Source organism: Gymnogyps californianus, chromosome 15 (assembly GCF_018139145.2).
Source record: "Gymnogyps californianus isolate 813 chromosome 15, ASM1813914v2, whole genome shotgun sequence".
In the NCBI taxonomy this organism is placed as follows: Eukaryota; Metazoa; Chordata; class Aves; order Accipitriformes; family Cathartidae; genus Gymnogyps; species Gymnogyps californianus.
In genome coordinates, this window is record NC_059485.1 from 7,090,866 (window position 1) to 7,112,533 (window position 21,668).

At 40.6% G+C, this 21,668-nt stretch overlaps 1 protein-coding gene across 1 annotated transcript in view; it reads left to right on the top strand.

The window, feature by feature from the left end:
- The window catches only part of PRKAR1B (protein kinase cAMP-dependent type I regulatory subunit beta), a 101,279-nt gene that overhangs the window by 5,806 nt on the left and 73,805 nt on the right, over nt 1-21,668 (top strand). The window contains exons 3-4 of the mRNA XM_050906039.1: nt 8,029-8,199; nt 12,000-12,091. Of these exons, the coding sequence (XP_050761996.1) occupies nt 8,029-8,199; nt 12,000-12,091 (263 nt within the window). The remainder of the gene's footprint in view (nt 1-8,028; nt 8,200-11,999; nt 12,092-21,668) is intronic.

Sequence of the window (21,668 nt, forward strand, 5' to 3'; positions counted from 1 at the left end):
ACGTAAAGGAAAAACTAGATGAATTTTTACGACCCCTCAGGCAAGCTTTCCTAAATGCAGGAGGTTTAGGGAAGGGTGGAGGATGAAGGGGGTAAGAGCAGAAAGAGAAAAAAGTTTTTTCCTAGGAAATAAAATGGGTTATAAGTGAAGCTGTGCTCTTACGAGCTTGTGCAGAACACGTTAGAGCGTTGCTGAGCTCCCTGTTTACTTTGTGTGTCTACAAGTGTGAGTAGCTTTCCCGGTCTCGAAGTCAAAAACTAACAAAAATGGAGCGTGGTGATGGAACGAGAAGGGAAGTCTGTCTGGATGTTGTCTTTGTTTCACATCTCAAGCTATCATGTTTTACAGTCATCAGGATACTTAATCCATGTTAATCTTTAAGCATCTAAGTGGCTTTAAAGAAACAGGTTCATACTTAGCTTTAAACACATGAATGAAATACCTTGCCAAATTCGTGTAAAGTTAAAAATGGTGCTGGGTCAGGCACTGTCTGATGGCAAATTTCACTAGATCACAACAGACTTTGGGAAGGCTCTTGATACTAACGGGCCTTTACAGCTAGGAACAGGTACATATACATATTTGCCCCCAGCTGACTGCAGCCTTTTATAGGCTCCCAAACAGATGTAGGGGCCCTCATGACTTATTTTACCAATCGATTTTTGAAAAAGAGTTTGCCTAGACTTAAATCCTGTCTGTGTTGGAGTCCGTGGCTGCAGAACTGGCTGAGTACCTATCCTCCTGCTTGTCTGCAGCTCACCAAATCCTTCACTAATCTTTTGAAAGGCCGGTGAGACTACATAGCAACTCACCTCGGACAAGGTAAAACTCCAGATTCAGGGATGTGAGCATTTTGAGGCTGTACTCCTGCAATTCCTCTTCATTCTCTGTGTTTTACAGTCGTCAGAGCATCGGGCAAGGTGCTCTCACAGCTACCGATCCTTTCCATTACAGCCGATTGCTTAGCCAAGGCGAGGCAGTGGCTTTTCCGGGAGGCACTAAATTATCTTCAAAATTATTTCGTTTTATTCTCTTCCAGTTGTAGGAGGTGGCTTGAGGAGCAGAGGTAGTTAAGCCTTTTCTGTCTTCCCACAGTGATTATTTTAAACTGAGGGGCATGCCGAATAGGAATGATAGCAAGGAGAAAGACTGTGTAAAAAATGATACAAATCAAACCAGATTTCCAATATGAGGATGAATTTTGGTTTTGCTCTTGTTTTTCAGTTAGTTTTCAAGTAGTTCCTCATTAATATTCTCCTAAATGCAGAAAAAGGTGACTCCTTATTTTTAAATACCTTTTTAATGCTGCATGAATTCATTTTAATTAGGCACGTAAGATGGGGGTTGAGACTGTCTGACTGGACACCAGTAAGACTGGGTGGAGAACTGCAGTTTTCATAGCAGATTTGAGATTATTTGAGATTTGACTTTGTTTCAATTAAGAAAAGGACCTTAGATTTTGAAATGCTTATAGGCAGGGGAATTAACTGCTTTCCAGTGTGCTCTGCTGAGGTCTGCGCCTCTGTGGTTGCCTGCTTGGCAGCCTGTGTTGGAGCTGTACCCTGACAGCTTTGTTAGCTCAAGCTGTTGAGGTTCTGCAGCTCCCGGGAGCTCAGCCCGCCAGCTCCATCACCCCCTGGGCAAGATGCTAGGGAACTGAGAAAGTGAGCTATGGGAAACTTGAAATAAAAACATGTCCATAATTATTTTAGTTTGGATTTATTGGCAAATTGTGAAGGAAAAAATACTTCATGAGTTGTGAGCATCCCACTGAAGGGTTAAGGGGGACACATGGATTCTTGCCGGAGCACGCAGTTCAAGTTGCTATCCTAGCCTCAATACCCCTGTACCAATGAAGGCACTCATAGCACACGGAAGTTGTTTTGGGTTTCAGAAATGAAATGTGTGTGGGAGGGAGGAGGATAAAAGAGAGGAAAAAAAGCTGAGTGTATATTTAAGGTGGGCAGCCCAGCACACATATTTTCATATTTATATTAACATCAGATAATTTCTTAGGAGAGAGAATTAATTGAGTAGAATTTTATTGAAGAGTAGAAAATGTAGAAATGTTTTAGAGACAGTTTCCACTCTGAAATGACTGAGGGGACACAAGATTTTGAATAACCGTCCTTGCTGTCAACAGCACATTTGTTCTAAGGGCATCAGTATGCTTCTAAATGTTAAGTGGACCTACACAACAGAAGTATTTTAAGGAGCAAAAGGGCATGCTAGCATTTATGATTCCCTCTTTGTTGATAACCTCAATTATCAACTATCTCTTCCTATGCTCTAATGGTCCATTTCTGCCTCTTACATGTAAACCTCACTGAGATTGGTGACATTTCTCTTGGATTAAGGGTCTGCTGTGTTAGAAGGCTGGAATAAAAAATAAATAAGCAGCTTTGGCATTACATATCCAGTGATTAAAAACTTCAGAGTGACTTGGGGTTGCTGCTGAAAAATATGGCATAATATTTAGCATTTTAGTTTAAATTATATTTGTCTAGTAGAAATAGAGCTTTTCTGTGGGCATGTTTCTTATACAAGGTATGTGTGCATACATTGCTATTTGGCTGGATTTTAAAAATCAGAAGTGTTGGCTACAGTTCTCTTTGATTATATAAGCTTTCAAGTATCACAGATATGGTCTGTGTTTTGTAACATAACCTCTCTTACTTTACTGTGAGGCGTATGTAAGAAAGTAGGGAAGAGGTGGTGATGAGTTGAGGTACTGCAAGACACCGGAGGGGAAGACAAGAAGTGTTAACATGTTGCAGGAGGTAAAAGGATGCCAGTAAAGGGACTCAAGAAGGCGAGTGATGCAGTCAGAGCGACAGAAGAGTAGGCAGATTTTTGGCAGGAGAATTTTGCCTAGATTGGGAATTGGGAATGAACTGATATGCAGAGAGGCCACTGAGGATGCAGTAGTAGTAATTGAAGTGGTGGATAACTATGGGGTGGATAAATATGTTAGTAGGAGGGGTGGATGTTAAAGATATTTCTTAGTGATGCTGTAGAAGAAAAGGTGGCATTTCACATCGGGAATGCAGTGGAACAATAGTTGGGATTGTGTGAAAAGTCTCCGATTACAAGGCTGAACGATCATAAAGATAGAGTTGTCCATCATGACAAAAGACAAGACTGGAAAGGACATTAAGACCTCCCAAATTTCTCCCGCTTTCAATGATGGCATCAGTCAGCCCTGTGCTTCCAACAAAGCGGAGTGCTTTGCCTTTGGCCTTCATTAGTTGCTATAAATCATCATGTCAGCCTCCAGGAGTGTTGGGGCGGTGTTAGAATCCTTCCTGTATTGAGAGCATCTCCTCTGGGTCAATTCCAGTGCAAAGAGAGATTAGTTACATGTGCAGGAACTGTCCTGCACATTTTCTGTGGATAAATAGAAAGCAGATTCCAGGTCTGTCAGTCAGAAAACTTTATGAGTGCGCTTGAGGAAAAAAAAAAAAAAGAAAAAATATTTCATTTAGAGTGTACTTTGTGTTGTTGCTTTTGAATGCAATGAATAAATTGTAGGAGGCAGAGCAGAGATAGTAAGCAGTGATACCGAACGGCTGACTTGCTTTTAGAAGTCTCCTTGGGATGTTGTAAAGCTGCACAGTGATTTGGAGCCTCCTTAGGTGCTGTCCTTCCTTCAGCTGAAACATCTGAGTTTCCAGGCGGTGACAAAGCCTGAAAGGAGAGACCTGGAGAGGAACTACTGGAAACGAATTTCTGTTTGGAAATGCTCCGGCTGATAGAGGAGAAAGCTTCTGGGTCAGGAAGCGTGTGTGCTCTTCAGCAGCGGTCTGAAAGGAAAGCTGAAACTAAAAACTGTCTTGGCATTGTGGCCGCTTCACTTGCAGTGTTTAAACTCATTAAAAACTTGTGGAAACATTAATCGGGAAAGGTGATGACCCCATACACAGAGGACAGCCTGCTAAATTCCTGTGTTTTATACTTCAGCTTCTTGTAGCACAAATGTCTTAGCTGAAGGTGAACATTCAAAAGATAAATGGGTCACTGCAGGTGTATTTATTAGTTCTTCTTTCTTTTAATTTGAGGCAACGATAGTATATTTTCTTTCCTTTCCAGGTTATTATTATTGGAGTCAGTAGTGGTATTCCAGTTTCACCATCCATCTCCCCCAGAAATCCCAGGAAAGACTTTTGTTCACAACTTTAGCTAGGTTTTTGGTCACTTGCAACATGGTTTGAATAGAAGGAGGATTAGATTATGTATATATGAAATAGGGTGTTATTGTCACACAGCAATGTTGATTTGTAGATTTGAGGTGTGTTAATGTATCGTTGCATTGGACTGTGGCAGTGACGCTGGAGGCTTCAGTCAGTGGTGCACACGTGGTCCCCTGCTGCCATTTAAGACTCCCTAAATTATGCGTGGTGTCCACTGGGGCTGGTAGATGTGACACAGGACAGCATGAGACTCATGTCCTCCTCAGCTGGCAGCTGAAACCTGAGCAAGGTCACCCACAATGGCACTGGACTACGGATAACTGGATCAGACCCTACATGTCCTACAAGTCAGGAGGATCTCCGCTGAAGCCAGTGCAGATACTGGTGTGAAGGGAAGACCAAGATGCTCACTGAGGCTTGCTGGGAGGCAATTACACTGTTTTGCAGTTGTGTCTTCCATGTGTTTTCTCATTTTAAGGTGGACATAATTGAGCAATATGATTGTGAATTATCTGTGCCATCCGAACAGAGAGTGAGATCGCTTGTTGTCATGACAACAAAAGATGGTGAGGTGTTTACTTGAAAGTGAGTTCTGCACAAGCATTCACATCAAGCTGTGTCTGAAGATCAGTGTTTGAAGAACTATTCTTCAGAGAGTCCATTCCTCCTTTAAAATATTTGCTGTATTTGTGCAGTTTTAACCCAGGATATATGGAAGAAGGCTTTTTGAAAGCTTAACCCAGGACAGAGTGTACGCTTTTATTTTCAAAAGGCACTCTTTAGTTCAGTAATGGAAATCCTACCTAGACTACAAATAGCGGCATATGGAAAAGCCAGCCAGTCAACTATCTGCTGTTTATATAAAAGGAGTTTGTAGCGAAGAGACTTCCTTTTAAAATGAATCATATGGTAACTCACTTTTATAATACTTTAATATCTTTTTGGCTTTAAAAGGTATTCGGGTTTAAGAGCATGCTTTGTGATATTAATTTTATCTCACTGAGCTTTCTTTCATGTATAAATCTGTGCTGGGGCAGAGGAGATATTATTTATTAATTCCTTGGAAGTGCCTTTTATACAATGTGTACTGAAAAAGAAGTGTGTATTTGATATTCAAATGGGGCAAACTACTACTCTTCTCTATAAGTAAATATGCTCTGTATAAAAGGAACTAAGTGCTGCATACCATTAAATAGTTACCTGACTGCCTGCTTGTTGTAGTTACCTTTTAGTATGCTTTCAGCTGCTTACTGTCCAGAAAGGTCTTCATTACCTTTCAGTTAAGCTTATGAAGAAGATGCATTTGGTTGTGTTCATTTAATATAAACAGAGAATGTTAGCACTATCAAAGAGATACATAAGCTGCAATAGCCAGTAATATTATTTGAAATTCTTCCGTCATAGGTTTGGTTTTGATGACTAGATATTAAATATAATGATAATATGTAGCACACATACTTGTATTTTAAATATATGTGTTTCTACAAGTGCATAATTGTAGTTAAGGAAGCTAGAGACAGTTAGAGAGGAGTAGGGAAGAAGTTGATGAGAATGCTTAAATAGGACTTGCAGTTCTTACATGATAGGAAAATCTAGCTGAGTCATTTTTTACATATCCAGTGCTGCTATTTGAAATTTGAATTGAAAATGAAAAAGTTCCAGTGAGGATTTAATATATCTGAAATAGTTTTTTTTCTGTTTTTTGGTTACAGCACCTAGCTCAACTGTGTTATGGCCCAGGAATTGCAGTCCTGTAATCCCAATTTTAAAAAAATATTGATCTCAGAAAGAACTTGGCACTTTCTGAGGCAGGTCAGGGCCTTGAAAAGTCAGATCTTTAGCCAGCCCTCTACATTTTATCTCTGTGCTTGTCTCTTAAATATTTCAGTAGTCCCTTAATCAAAACAAGAATATGTGACTTGTTAGTTTGAATTATGCAGCATGGGAAATACTATTTAGTTAGTTATTTCAAGTAGCAATAATACATCAAAGATTGGTGTCAAAGGCTCCTTAGGTTAATGAGAGGGGCAATGTCAGTGGTGGTGAGGAAAGAAACTGGAATAAGACCAGAAAAGACAAGTGGCATGACTGGATTTGTCAGACATTTGTAAACATCAATGGCAAAACATATATTAATCATCTGTTTTTCTTGCAAGCTTAAAAATTGTGAACTTGTGCCAGTTTTGTGTACCGCTCTTTTCTGGTGTCATACCTGATGAGTTAACTATAACTCATTTCCTCTGTCAATGAGACCAACTGGCTATGTTGGTAATCCGCCACATGTCTGGTGCTGGTGCTCCCAGATCCTCCCTCCTCCGCCGACTCCATGTATTAGCTCTGATTGGAAAGCCTCATTGGAAATTAACTGTGTAAGACAGAGGCCAGGTTCTGGCATCCCCGTCAAAGGAACGTTGGTTTTACGGGGTGCGCAGGGACCTCAGCATTACTGCATTTTGTTTTGGGTAGCCTGCAACGCCACTGAACTGAATTGTCTCAGAAATACTGGAGTTGTTCAGGGAGTCGTTGGGTGATAGCTGGCTACGTCTGCGTCGATCAACATAACCCTGAGACTATCAGGGGGCGGGTTGTGCCTACGGCAATATAATAGATGACAGCAAATAAAACTACTGGACTACTGCTGCACCAGGCAGCTTGCCTCCTTACAGTGCTCATGTCTCTCCTGCACGTGCCCTTCAGTTTCCTGTATCAGACAAGCTGAGGACAGGACGTGGTCCATCCCATCTCCAGTTCTCCCCTGCCTTAGGCAGGGTCAGCGGAGACTAGAAGGAACCAGCTAAGAAGGGACTGAAGAAGTAGCAAAGGCAATGTAGTGTGTTGTGAGCAGGATGCCAGACTGAGGTGGTACCACGGGAGGTGGTGGGCTGGGAATGAGCAGACATGCCCCCGGTCCTTTGGCTGGTAGACATGGATGATGCAAAGGGAATTTTACTCCTGTGTGCTTTCCCTTGAATCCCAGGAAGCTGAAGAATAGGCGATGGGGCTCTGGGAAAATATTATAATTATGGGTAATCTTGTTTGTCTCAATTCTTTAGAAGTCAAATAATTCAGTGTATAAATTGACAGTCTTGCAACTTTGACATCCTTTCTTGAAGGTTTTCTATACTGTCTCCTGCTTTTGTTACTATCTCTTCAGGGATTCCCCTTTGTATTTTATTCTCCGTTCCATAAGCATGAAATTTGGAGAATAACCTCCCTATTGGCCAGCTGGTGCTAGGCCAGCCATCATTTTTCATAGTGCTCTGGAGCCTACCTTGGATCTTATTTGCTTGGAAGTAATCCCATTGATTGTAAATCTGTTATATGGCAGAAATTCTGGAGTAGAGAGCATCTTTGTTCTTCTGGTGATAGTAAGCCTGCAAAGCAGAGCAAGATGAAGAAACCTATCTAATATATTGATGTGTGTCTTCTGGGATGTTCTCTGTACAACAGACAAAGATAAGCCAACTGAGAAAATAACAGCTGTGATGTTGGGAGAGTAAGCAAAAGAGGCTTGTTCTGTTGCTTTCTCAGCCAGGAGTAGCTGCAAAGATATGTCTGCAGTTTATAATACGTTGGTTTCCATTACATGTGGGAAAGAGTTGAACAGGTCAAGTATTGGAGTGATGATACCTGTACACATTGTAGTTAGCGTCAGTCCTTCATGCTGCTCGCATAAAATTTTTTATTTTCTTTCAGCAGTACACATGTGTAAATTGACAGTCACCCAAATGTAGAAGTGAAGGGGTTGCTGATAGTCGTACAAGAGAGTGAATTGAGTATATCCAGCAAGTTAGCTACATGGGTTAGAGATGTGTCATTGTCTCTTTTTGCCTTGCAGGAAGAATGCAAACAAATACTGGCTCGGCAGAAATCCAGTTCCCAGTCTGATTCTCATGACGATGAGATTTCCCCTCCTCCTCCCAACCCAGTGGTAAAAGCCCGACGCAGGAGAGGGGGGGTCAGTGCAGAAGTGTACACTGAGGAAGATGCTGTTTCTTACGTCAGAAAGGTAATGCGTTACCGTCTATCTGATTCTGAGATGTACAGGACAATCGAGTGACTCATATTTTGCTCATAATTTGGACTCATGGGTCAGCCTGTAGGATGGTCTCCTCATGCCGGCATACGCATGGCTTGACCATCTTCTTCACACTCAAGTTCTTTTGCTGCCTCCTTGGCTAAGTACTTTCCCCATCAATGTGGCTTCAGCATTCTCTATTCTTTCCTTTTTGAGATGTGCTGCTAATTTGTTTCCCCCTCTAACAGGGTCGGTAATTCTCAGCCATTTTCTTGATATTCACAGACTCCGGCAGCTTCTGAGTTTTGTCAGAACCTCACAGTTTTGGAAAGCAGCCTTTTCTATTGCTGCATTTCCTGCTTTTTTTTCCCCCAAAAGTCACTTCTAGCTCACATTTTCTTCTAACCTAGGTCATTTAAGTTCCCTAGACCATTCAGGCACATGGTTCCCATGTTGATTGGGTACCATGTAACCCATGGGTTTTCGGAAGTCTGTTGACCATACTTGGGCAATTTTATGTGACTGCTGTCTTTGAAGAAATGCCAATCCCAAATTAGGTAATTTCTTCAGTAGGAGCACTAATTTGGGCTTCTCTTTTTTTAACTGCCTTTTTCACAAAAATATCTAGCTTATGTTATATCCTTAATATCTCTTAATAACTCTGCAAATCTTTTTTTGAAACTGGCCAAAGCTGTCAAAGGTTATTAGAAGACAGACATTACAATAGCGTATGTCATGTTTGTTTAGGGAGCTAGGCTAAAAATGCATTTCATAAGGCTGACAGATGCTAGTAATGTGCTTTTGTGCATGCCTGGAGTAGCTTTAACCCAAAGAGCTTTTTCTTTATGGGAATACATTTTGTCAGCCACTGTTTTTTGGCAGAATACTTTTTGCCTTTGCAGTCAGATGTGCTTTTGTCATCCACTTATGATACAAGTTCACTGGCTGCTCTGGGGATTTCTGTCCCAAGAAACAAAGAATTAGGAGAGCTTTTCATCCTAAAAACAAGTATGGAGGAGTATTCTTGTGGCAGTTAAATAATGCTTGCAAGTATGCAAACACTTTTCTTTCTGGGCAGTTTGCAATATCCCCCTTAAAAACTTCCATGAAGAGATCACATTTGTCTCTGCTGAATATGGGCTGCATCTGACTCTTCTGTAAATCAAAGGAAATATTCCTTTCCACACCCTTGAGTAATTCTTTTATGTTTATAATGGAACCTGAAGTTAACTTTGTTTTCTTCCTTTTTCAACAGTGATGCCAATAAGCCCTGACAGTAGCATGGGTAGGCAAGAACCAGAAGAAACAATACAGATCATATTCTGTGTGTTCTGTGACTAGGGCTGTTATGATTTTAATTTCCTAGGAACTGACTGATCTTAAATAATAATAATTTAGGGGATGGTTTCTTGTCAGGCTACAGATGCTGCAAGGAATATAGAACTAGCACTGGGAAGGTTTGTGTCAGTGCTCTGTCTTCTGCCATCAGCAAATGAATCCCATGGTGAATCCCGTGGATGTGTGTTTGTGACAGAGATTTCTAGAATACAGAAACAAAGGGAGACACTGAAAGGACAAATTATGAAACTAATTTAAAAGTGTAAAAAGCAAGGCAAGGGTTGTGTTAGACTATTGCAAACAGATGGAATTTTAGATAGTAGCCAGGAAGAACCGCTGGCTTGAATTCAGGTATTGGATAGAAACACATCTGGGTCATAAGCCGATTTGAAGGATCCCTTGAACGGGTGAGCTATAGGATGAGTAGTGCTCAAGGCAGTGCAATGAGTTATGTCACTAGAGAGAAAATCAAAGGAGATTTCACTTTGTGATTTGAGCAAGCGCATGGCATGGCTCCATTCTGAGGAGCACAAAGGAAGATCTCTGCAGAGGATTATTTTATTGCTTCATTCCTGAAACTAGAGAAAGCAATATTTGTCAACACATCTGACATGACATGTAGTTAACAACTAACAGAATAAGAATCTTGCTGTAAAGAGGGTTATCGGCTTGAAGAGAACATTCAATGATTACTTGGAAGAGTGATGTAAGAAATGGTCAAGTGATTCTTCCTGACATTTGATTTTGGTCAGATGCCTGGTTACTGTGAGCCCTAAAGAATCTCTCTTGTGTTTTCTGTGTCGCTGCCCCAACAGACCCACTTTGGTCTCTGCCTTGTGGCTTTCATTGCTGCAGATTTAGACTGGGAAAGACTTGTCTACACTATTCCATAATCAGCCAGAAAGGTTGGAGTTGAATGTCTTAGTGGTTTGATTATCTACCCTTTCGGCTTGTCAGCAGTAAGCTGAACAGCTAGGTTATTCTTAATAGAGCAAGGGTTCAGGACTGCGATTCAATCCAGGGTTTGTTTGATAGGGTAAAAACCAAGAATAAGATACTGGCCAAATGCTCATTTTATTTAACATTGAGGAATTTAAACTTTTAGATAAATTAAATTGCATTTCACTCTGATACAAATATGCAGTTTATACATATACACTTCTCTAGACTTGAGTAGTCTAACGACTACAGCACTCAATATAAGTGATGTCTGAAGCCAGAGTTTAACTTGAGATCTTCACAGTGCAGTATTTTACCTTGAAATAAATCTAGATCAATTCTTTGTGAGAAGTGGTTCTACATCAGTTTTCCCATTTGAGACATCCTTCTGGTTGGATGGGTAGTATCTTGCCTTTCCAGGATGAGGAAAGGAAACTGCCTACACGAGCGTATGTAGTAACTTAAATAAGACAGTTACACTATTCCTATCATAAGAAAATGTGAAAGATAAATGCCCATTATCAGACCTTTTTTGTACAGTAATTAAAACAGGCAAACATATGTTCATTTTCAGATTGGAGTAAGGTTTATTTAACACTTAAAACTTTTGCGAGGCTTGATTCTGTCCTGTTATAATGAAACTATTAAGGAAAATCACATTACTAAAGTCAAAGAACATCTTTTACAAGTCATAACCTTGTTAAAAATTTCTTGTGTCTCTCGTAATCACAAAGTCTCTGACTGGCAGAAGAAGATGCTTGGCAAATACAGAGATACAGTGTCTTTACTAATATCTTACCAAAATGCTTGCCAAAATGGAAAGCCTAACTTGCAAAAGTCTTATAAAAAACTTCACCCAATATGAAAACATACTCCTGAATTTCAACATAGATTTTGAGCAATTTCATGTACAACAGGACTTTTGCCATCTCTCCAATTAACAAATAAAAATGCCTCTTCATTCTCAAATGCAAGTCCTTCTCATTTGCCGTAAAGCAAAGGCACAGGATTTTGACCCAGGTGGGCCTCTCAGGAGCTTGGTTCCTTATACCACAACCAGTACTGAAAAGTATGATGTAATCAACACATTTTTACCTTTTATCTAAAGAAATGTTGCTCATTCCCTGGTTTTAAAAGTAGGTTGCTTCTGACATTGTTTGTGGGGGAAGAAGAATATGAAATATGTTTTCCTCAGTCCAAGAGATTTGAAAGGAGACTACACAGCTGCCAGTACCTGCTAATTACAGTATTTTATGGATATCCTTCTCCCCACTCATCCCGGATCTTATATTTCTTTTCTGGTTGTCATATTGAGAACATAAATTCTTATCTTCATGTTATCAAAACTGTAATTTATTACTTTCTTAGTGGCTTCATATTATAGACTAAACCTGTCTCAGTGTTTGAAATCAAATTGCATCCATTATCTTGAGTAGTGGAATTTTCTATAGATTTCAAGATCTATGAAGAAATACAACCTGGCATATAATTACCCTTCATTCTTTTCTCTACAGGTTATTCCAAAGGACTATAAAACTATGACTGCTCTGGCAAAGGCCATCTCCAAGAACGTGCTCTTTGCTCATCTTGATGACAATGAACGAAGGTATGAGGTGCTTTATGATTTAAAGGAATCTATAGCTTGACCTGAGGATAAGAAATTATATTAAATTTTAACTCAGGGATCAGAACTACTCTCACTGATGCATTTGGGTCATACTAGATGCACCCTCACACACACTTATGGTATTATGACAGAGGGTAAAAGCACAAGCTAAAAAAGGGCAAGAACAGGTTAGAATGTATTCAGACATTTAATATTTTCAAATCAGCTGTACCTGATGAACTTTATTCTAGGTTGCTTAAGGAATTGGTTAAAGCAGTCTCAGAAGCATTTGTAGTTACTTCTGAGAACTCAGGGAAGACAGGTCAAGTGCTGGAAGAGTGGGAAAGAAAAAGCTTAATGTCTATAAAGAGGTAAAAGAGAATTACAGGTAAATTATTTTGTTCTTTGAAAAACTGGAACAAACAAATTATGTGTAAGCACCTGAAGGAGACCAAGGAGTTCAGTAACAGCCAATGTGACTTTTAAAACTTGAAAATGTCTTTCTACAACTGAGGAGCAAGTCTTGTAGCTAGGGAAGGCACAACAGAGGCCAAACAGCTTGACTTCTAGTAATGTTTTCGACATTAATGTGTATGACAGTTTCATAAACAACCAAGGGAAACATGTCTTCAGTGAAACCACTATGGAGTCTATGCAAAACTGGTTGGATTGCTATACCAAGTAGCAGTTATCAATAGTCCGTCATTCTAATGGAAAGATATACTGAAGTGTGGGAAGGGTTGGTCTGTTTTTCATTATTATTGTCATTAATGACCTCAGTGGTGGAACAAGAGTATGAGTGTTGAATTTTTAGATGACATGAAGATGGGAAGGGCTGCTAAAACGTTGGGAGACAAGGCTAGAATTCAGAATTAGGCTGACAGGTTGAAGAAATGTTCTAGTAAAAGCAGGATGGGTTGTCACTGAGCCAAGTGCACTGAAGTATACTTAGGCAGGAAGAACACCTTTATAACTATAAGACGGTTTTACAGTTTTGGTAGTTCTTTGAAAAACTATGTGGAGCTTATTGTGAATCATAGTCTGAACATTAGTCACTGATGTCAAGCTGTTTTGAAAATACTAATGTTTTACTGGGGTAACTAAACAGGAGAACATGCAAGACATGTCCTGGTGTTGGAAGGATTTCAGCTGGAACACAGTGTCCAGTTTGGGCACTGCACTTCAAGAATAAACAGTTGGAGGAATTTCAGGGAAGAGTGGTGGGAGCGATCACAGATCTAGATAACATCACTTCTAAAGAAAGAATGGGTTTGGTTGGCCTGCAGAAGAAAAGTCAGGGGCAGAGGGACACGGTAGTAGCTTATAATTGTGTATGAATAATGGTATATGAGGAATAAACTGCAGTGTGTGCCAAAGGGTAAAGAATAACGGATTTAAAGTGCAGTAGGAAAGAGTCAAGTCAGATACTAGGAAGACATCTCGGACTGCTTGGGTAGGTTGTGGAGTCTCCACCACTTGGGGCCATTAAGAACAGATTAGACTACGGTCTGCTAGGAATGATGTAAGCAGTGTCAGTCCTGCTTTGCAGCAGATAGGCTAAGTGATGTCAGGAGGTCCTTGCCAACCCTACTTTTCTGTGCTTCTGTGGTTAGAAAGGACACAGACTTTGTCTACAGTGATGTTTTTGGTACTGGCAGAATATCAGCAGTACAGTCCTTCGGTGGGGCTACTCAAAACGCTTTCAGTCAAAGCACGTTCCAAGTGTGCAAATTTTGCTCCCTCTTGCAGGCGTTGACACAGTTTAATTACTTTGCAATCCTAATTATTATGATATCGCATTAGCATGCAGATTTCTGGTGTAATTAGAAAAGGATTAACTTTGCACATTTCTTCTAGCTTTTTCACCCACAGCAGAGAATTCTTGTACAGAACTACTGTAAGTCCTAATTATACCGTCAGCATGCTAACATGACAGGCACTGAAAGGGTAGGTTTTAGGGCTGGAAAAGGGACTTTTTGGTAATATGTTATCAAAGTAGGGTGAGAGAGAAAAACTGAAGGAAAAGTGCTTTTTCTTGCACTGTGCTGATTGTACATCATGGTCATGGTCTTTCCTATCCATTCCCCATGTCCCATTTACCTCTGTCAGCCAGACTGTCCTGTTATGGGTAGGTGTTAGGAGTGAAGAGATGTGCACAGATTCCCGTGTGTGTGCTGCAGATGGATTGTAGACTATCTGCTTTTGCAGTCCTCAAACTATGGCTTGACGAGGTGTATACTGTCTCTGTTGTCAAAAGATTTATAAGCTTCTTGGTTTCTGGGTTGTGCACTGGAGCATATTCAGCTGTATACCATCTCCCTTGCTCAGGGATGTGTCTAGGTGCCTCGTTCAAGCCTCATGATGAGCATGGTAAGCTACCGCTGACATTGGGGAAAAAAAAAGGAACTCACAGAAGGACGCATGCATTCTGCTTTTGCAGACAGGATTGCAATGAACGAATAAATTGTTCTCTCTGCATTTTACTGAGCTCACTCTTGACATCATGCTATTGCCCTTGTCTGGTTTTGTTTGTCAAGTGTGGAGAAGTCAGCAAGTTGGAGCATATCATTGCCATCACTTCCAGTTTGCAGCTTGTTGATGCAGATGTAGTTCAGTAAAGTAAGTGGTATATGACTTCATTTGGGTTCTGTCCTCTTGGAATGGTGGAAAGATAGGTGAGGATATTTCATTTTCTGTGCTGCAGTGGTGGTATTGGTGTTTCTTTTCCTCAGTGCTTTCTACACTGAAGACAGTATCATTGTTTCATTTAATTTTGTGGTTGACCGTTTGCCAGGATGTGGGAGGTGTTCAGGTGGGGGAAGGATGGGCTAGCAGGGCTTAATTCCTCATTTACAATGGATGACTCTCACATTTTTCCTTCTTCTCTGAAAAGATATTTATGTTAATCTGCTCTATGGCTGTGCAGTCCACGTGACTTGTGTTGCACTTGCTGCTTGACAGCTGTGAAGGTCCTTATGTCTGACATAAACCCTTATTTATAAAGGCAGTGTGTAGCATATTATCTCTGTGTCAGATATTCCATATGAATGATTAATTGCATGAGAAGTCATGCTGAAGTTAAGGTAAACAAGTGTCTTTTTGCACTGGTGTCTGAAATAGTTTTGTTCAAGTCTTATTTTAGATAGCATCTTTTCATGTGCCATGCTTAAAAAAGGGTTTCCATCTATCTCAGGCACACACACACGCACGCACGCACACACATACACACAGTCTCTGGTGTAAAATTGTCCTGAAAAGTGCAATAAAAGGGAGACTGTAACTGCATCAGTACTAAAAGCAGCAGAGCTAGTTATCAGCAACTTTTGCCAAAATGTTCATTTCAAGAGTTGCTAACATTATAAAGAACAGTGCACCTCTGCAAAGTGATGTGGCAGTCCACTGTTTTCTCGTGAGACTTTTCCGCTGACTTCAGTAAGATCTTGATTAAACTCTGGAGTAGGGTCCTGGTTCTCTCAAAGCCAGTGGCAAAATGCCCATTATCTGAAGTGGAAATGTGCTTTTAACTGTAAGGGAGCTGCTGTTCTCATTTGCAAAACCAGGAATGCATGGCTTTTTAAATTGTGTTTCTGCACATGTGCACCTGATGTATATTTTATGTGCATCCTCCTTTGCCTAGAGCTGGTCTGTTACATGCTCACTGACAGCAAAACCTCAGATTTACATGGATGTATCACATACTCATCATCCAAAATTTTTTTGGATTGATGAGAAACTAGCTGTAAAAAGTTAAAGCAACATGAGGGCTTCACAAAATCAATTTCTTACTGTGTTTTAATAGGTATAGTTTGATTTTGATTGTTTATTAAAATATTGCACATCTAACAAAAATACTGGACTATATTAAAATTTCTGTGAAATAGAGGCAGGGTAAATATTTATGAGCTGTGGGGAAAAGAGGGATGTTAAGGGGGTGATGGGCTTAATTATGAACTAAACAGTGTAGTGAGTTGCAGAGAGTACATGGATGTGTATCAGTGTGCCTACCTTTGGGCTCATCCTTGTTTCTTGTCTTGTTATCTGCCCAAACTCAGTTGCAGTCTTCTCAGAGTAGCCTTATGTCATATGTGCTTTGATGGGGTTTGCTTCTCTGGTTGGGACGTGTGGCAAAGCCCTTTCACTTTGTTTCAGGCTTTGATGTATTTACTCTGCAGTTAGGATGTATTTAATGCCTGGGTAGTTAAGCTTGGATTTTGATAGTGCTGTTATATCATCCTGCAGGTCCCTAGGACCTCTAACTTCTCTCTCCTCCTTTCCCCCACCCCATATGATGACATATTGGCTGGCTTATGTTCACATGGGGGTTTTGCCCTTCGTTCTGTGTTTCTTCCGTACTCCACTTCCTTTGTGACTCCACTCAAAAACTCTTGGAAGAGACTGCTCAAAGGGTTTTATTAGGTGGGCAGTGGAGCATGTTAGTTAAGCTCAGATGTGACTGCAGCAAGATTTTCTGGGAAAGCATAGTTCGTACTGGTGTGCAAACATCATGCAGAAGCTGTGGAGACGGCCACCAAGAGGACAGTTTTCCCAAGCACAGAACACTGTAAAGACCTGCTAGTTATGATCACTGCAAGATCAGCAACTCTAGTCCTGGCTTGGTGCTCACCAAAGCCTTACATATATATGCACAGTCCTGCAAAACAGCTTCTCGTGTGACAGCTCTGAAGGAGCTCCTTGCACCATAGAACAACTTCTGATACAGAAGACAGCGGTGTGCAGGCTGTGCACCCAGAAGAACTAGGAGTTGCTTTGCAGTCTGTTCAAGGATGAGAGAAAACATCGGTGGAGCTGGACCTTCAGCCAGGTAAGAGGCATTCACCCTCTCTTTCATCATACTGGGGAAAAGTGAAATGGCAACATTAACTGTGAGGGGTTTTTGCATTATAAACATGAATTTATTTTTTATAGATGATGTTCGTTGCAACAGTTTGTCTTTAACATCAGTTGAGGGCAGAAGCCATCTTGTTTCTCTGCTCTTCATTGCACCTGTGATCCAAGAGGAAGTCCCAGCAAAAAAAAAAAATTAAATACAATCCTTGATTATGGCATTTGTACCTAATAAAAAGAACTCAAAGATGAAATTACAGACTTTGCCGAAGTGCATATTTCAGAAAGTGCATCTATCTTTGTAACGTCCCTCCAGAATGCTGGGGGGAAGTAACACTTAATAACATTCAAGCGTTGTCTTAGGTGGCCTGTGCTATAGATTCTAATGGCTGAATAAGGGGAGGAAGTTCCTTGCTGATCTTATCCCTCCTGGTTCCAACGTGATCTCATGGTTCAGGTCCATTCTGAAGGCTGTTAAGAGTTTGCATAAACTTTCCCCCTTCTTTTGGTCTGTGACGCTTGAGAGTTTTGCATATGGGAGAAATCAGCAAGGCAGCGTGCGTTGTACTGATGCCCTCTCTGCTGCTTTGGTTTTGTTCAGTCAGCAGACAGTGAATGATTTCTATCTATGCAAAGACAGAATTACACCCATAACTTGGCAGCGTTTTATTTCCTCTCCCACTCTTAGATATCCAGCAGATTAACCTCCTCTAAGGCTTCCTAGTTGTGAAATGGTGTATAAAGTCAAAATTGGTGACAAGGGGCTAGTCTGATTGTCCTAATCTCTTCTAACCTGGCAGTGTAGCTAGTAAGAATTTTTATCAGTTCAGCATGTAATGCTGGAATACAAGTACACCCACTTGGCTTTGCCATGATGTTGAATACTAAAGGGGGAAAAAAAAAGGAAGAGATTGTTCATTTTCCTTCTGTGGATAAAAATAAAAGATATTTTTTCATAATTTCATTGACAGGATGTTCTGTCTCTGCTGGATGAGGGCAGCCACTGAGAGGGGGGCAGAGAGAAGGTTCAGATCTGCTGTGGGAATGGAGGTTGGACCCGAAGCTGATGATTGTCAAGGAGGAGAAGGAAATAGAACTGAAGCATAACCAGTGGGTGAGAGAGCAGGACTGAGAGCCGCAAGAGTGTCAGTCCATGTTCCAGGATGTCACCAGTGCCTGTCTGCTCTGCTGTGAGTCACGAGCCACGTCTGTCAATCCCTGTTCAGAAGCTCAGTGGCCTCCCGACCACATAAAGAAGTGGAATGGTTAAACATTCACCATATCTGTGTTGAAAAGCTGTGTAAAACTTATATGTAAAAGCTATGTAAAACTTGTTCATCAAGGAGTAAAGACAGTAGACAAATATTTAACATGTACTTCCAGACTCCACTTTTGGCATTTTAGCTAATATCATAATTTTTATGAGTATTTATTCTCTATTACTAATGTACAGGCAGCTGTAATGCCTGCAACAGCTTTCAGAATACTTTTGTGTATTTTATTACTTGGATTAATAATACATTGGTTTGTTTGAACACTATACTGGTGTGAAACTGCTTTGGAAACAAAGAGTCGGGAAATTGTATTTAATGCTTTTACTAAAATATTAAGCTCTTATAAAGGTGCAAAAAAAGCAACAACAAATGAACTAAACAGTAAACAAAACTGCTGTATTTATTACAGCAACACACAGTGTTGCATTTACTCTTGTGTTTTGCCTGCATGGCAAAGGTATGAGAATAAAGGGCATTTTTTATTTTCTGTGCTTGTTGGGGCCAAGATGTAAAGATGAAAATCGGCATTTGTACTGGGCATGCAAGCCAACCAAAAGCTTTCTTCAAGCAAAAATTCTTACCCTTTTCCCAGCATCCTCCCAAACATTGTGGAGGGCACATGCTACTGTGATACTGCAGATAAAATTGGAGGCAAGTTGTTGTAGATACCATCATCTTGCTTAGCATTTCAGAAAAATGTTCTGCTACCTTCTTACAAACGTGTTTTAAGTAACCCGTGTTCTGCAGTTCAGGCAGTTTTGTAAGCCTTGATTGGTGGCAAAGTGGGGTCCTATAGGGACTTACTGGACATAAATATATGCTATTTGAAAGACATTAATGTCCAAATTAAGACTTCCTCAGCATTGAGACACAATAACGTTCTTAAAATGTGTTAAGGGCTGCCACAGAGGGGAAATGAGTAATCATGTATCTGTGTCCCCTGAAGACAAAACATTAGAATTAGGCTTAAATTGTACAAGATGGATGTAAACTAGACACGTGGTAATGATTTCTAGTGGTAAGGATACTTAAATAGCTTGTAGAATCTATAATTGTTAAGAACAGGTTAGGCAAATCTCTTTGAACATAATTAAGTTTGTCCTCTGTTTGGATGGGAGAAGTCTCTTAGCCCTGTTTTTGTAATTCTTGGATCCTCGGTAGTGGGAAACTAGTATATTCTTTCTCTGTACATTTTTCTTTCCTCTTTTTTTTTTATCTGTTTGAAGGGTTATTGTTATTTCGCACATCTTCTGTTTTCTCAGCTAGATGAATAATTCTCCCCATCTTCCTTTGCAGACCAGGTTCCTCAGACCACTGATCATTTTTGTTGTTCTCAACTGTCTCCAGTTGGTCCACCTCTTTCTTGTTTGTTTATATTTTTCACAGCAACAGGATATTGTTGACTCCTACTTAGCATGTGATCACTGGAATCACTGGATCCTTTCCTGCAGAAATGCTACCTTGACAGTGAATCTTCACCATGTATTTATGCTGTTGGTTGTTCCTACCCAAATATACTTAGCTATTGTGTCTTTATTGAAAGTATATCTATTTTCTCAGACCATTTCTTCAATTTGTAATCATTTTACATCCTAAAGTTTTTTGAAGTGCTTGCGGCTCTTTTACAGCTAGGTATTGTCTTCAAATTCAGAAAACACACTCTTTATTCAGGTCAATAATGACTCGGGTACTTTTTTCAGTACAGGCATAATCTAACATGAGAAAAGTGGTTTTCCATAGCTAATAGATTAATTTTAATTGTTGTCCTGTTGATCTCATATTAAAATATTCTTGAAACTGCTGGTGATTAGTGAATTTCAAGGACATTATTATTGCTATAAGCTTTATTCACTTCTACATAATACCATGTTTTATTAAAGCACTGGCTGCAGGCCAGCTGGAAAGCCTCATATATGTGGAAGAAACCTAAGACGGCACCATTCAGGAGCAAGATATTTTAGAAACAGGATGCCACAGCTATGACATATTCATTACACATCCTGTATTTTGCTTGCATTTGTAACTTAACTCTTTTGTTGAAAAACAAACACAGATCTAGCTTCTGCCTGTGCTTCGTATATGCCTACAGTGTGCATAACAGTGCAAGAAAAATTCCTTCCCATGATACTGCATTAGTATTTCTGTATCTCCAGGAGTCCACGTTGTGCTAAAACCACATGGATGTTAAGGAGGGGTATTTACTCTGCCTGCTGTAGGTGTCTAAGAGGATGCTCAAAACACCTCGGTTAGGAGCCTTAGGGTATGGTTTCACTGTTGATTGAAGCCAAATTCTGAGCTGGTACCAAAGGAGGAAGTAACACGGTGAGTGCCAAGCCTTGGCTGCATGTTCCTGGTGCTCTCGCTGCCGCGGTTAGCCAGATCACCTCTCTGAAAAGTGATCCTCCCCTGGAGGGTTAGTTTTCAGTCAGATCAGGTCCTTCCTCCCACCCTCTGCCTGGCTGCAGAAATACTTTGGCTAGCCGAAGGGAGGAGAGGGCAGGGCAGGACCTCTGCTTTTGGCAGCAGCGGGGGCTGAAATCAAATTAAGTGATGGCAAAACCGCACCTTAATTTCCCTTACTAGTCATTGGACAAAGTCAGAGGATGGAAATAGATGGTGTGAATACCTCTATAATGAGCTATTGTTCCTTGCCAAGAATGCTCAAAATGTAGAGCTAAGCCACTCAGAAGATGAGAGATGAAAAGAAAGAAGAGATGAGAGACATTGCACAGCGAGGCATGGCAGAGTGGGGAGCGGAGGGCTTTGTTGAGTCAATAACGTGGCTTCCTTAGGTTACATTAGGATTTTTTGTGACCGAAGAGTTGGACGGGTTTCTTCCCCCTCCTTTTTGGGAGTAGCAACAGAGAGAGGAGAATGACGGCATCATCCCAATGCACTTTGTGCAGGATGCACAGCGGGGTGGGCTGCATCCCGTGAAGGTTTGTAGAGGCATGAATGTCCCACCTGTGCTGGAACTCTAGGAGATGGTCAGCACACCATGGTAACTTGGGGGCAGAGGAGATGTGTATATACAAGTTATATGTACATGTAACAGATCTGATACCGAAGAGACTGGTGCAAAACCTCTCTGTGTGGGAGATCTTTTTCTGATCATCAGTCCTATTAGATGATTAGCCTGTCCTTTGAATTCTACCTGTAAGCAACCAAGAAGAGGAAACTCATCCCTCAAATCAACCAAGGCATGCTAAACAAAGCTTTCCCTCTTTGGATAACACCAAGGTATTTTCCAGGTAAATTGCCTGGCAATCCAGCTTTTCTTTGTGCCTTTTATGCCTTGTTCATGGCCTTGATTCAGCATGGTATTTAAAAGTGCATGTTTAACTGTGAGTTGTTCCATTGACTTGCTATGGATGTCAAAGGAACTATTCATGTGTTTAAATGGAAGCACATTCAGTCCTGCTGAATTGGAGCTTGCCAATGAGAAATACTACTTAAAC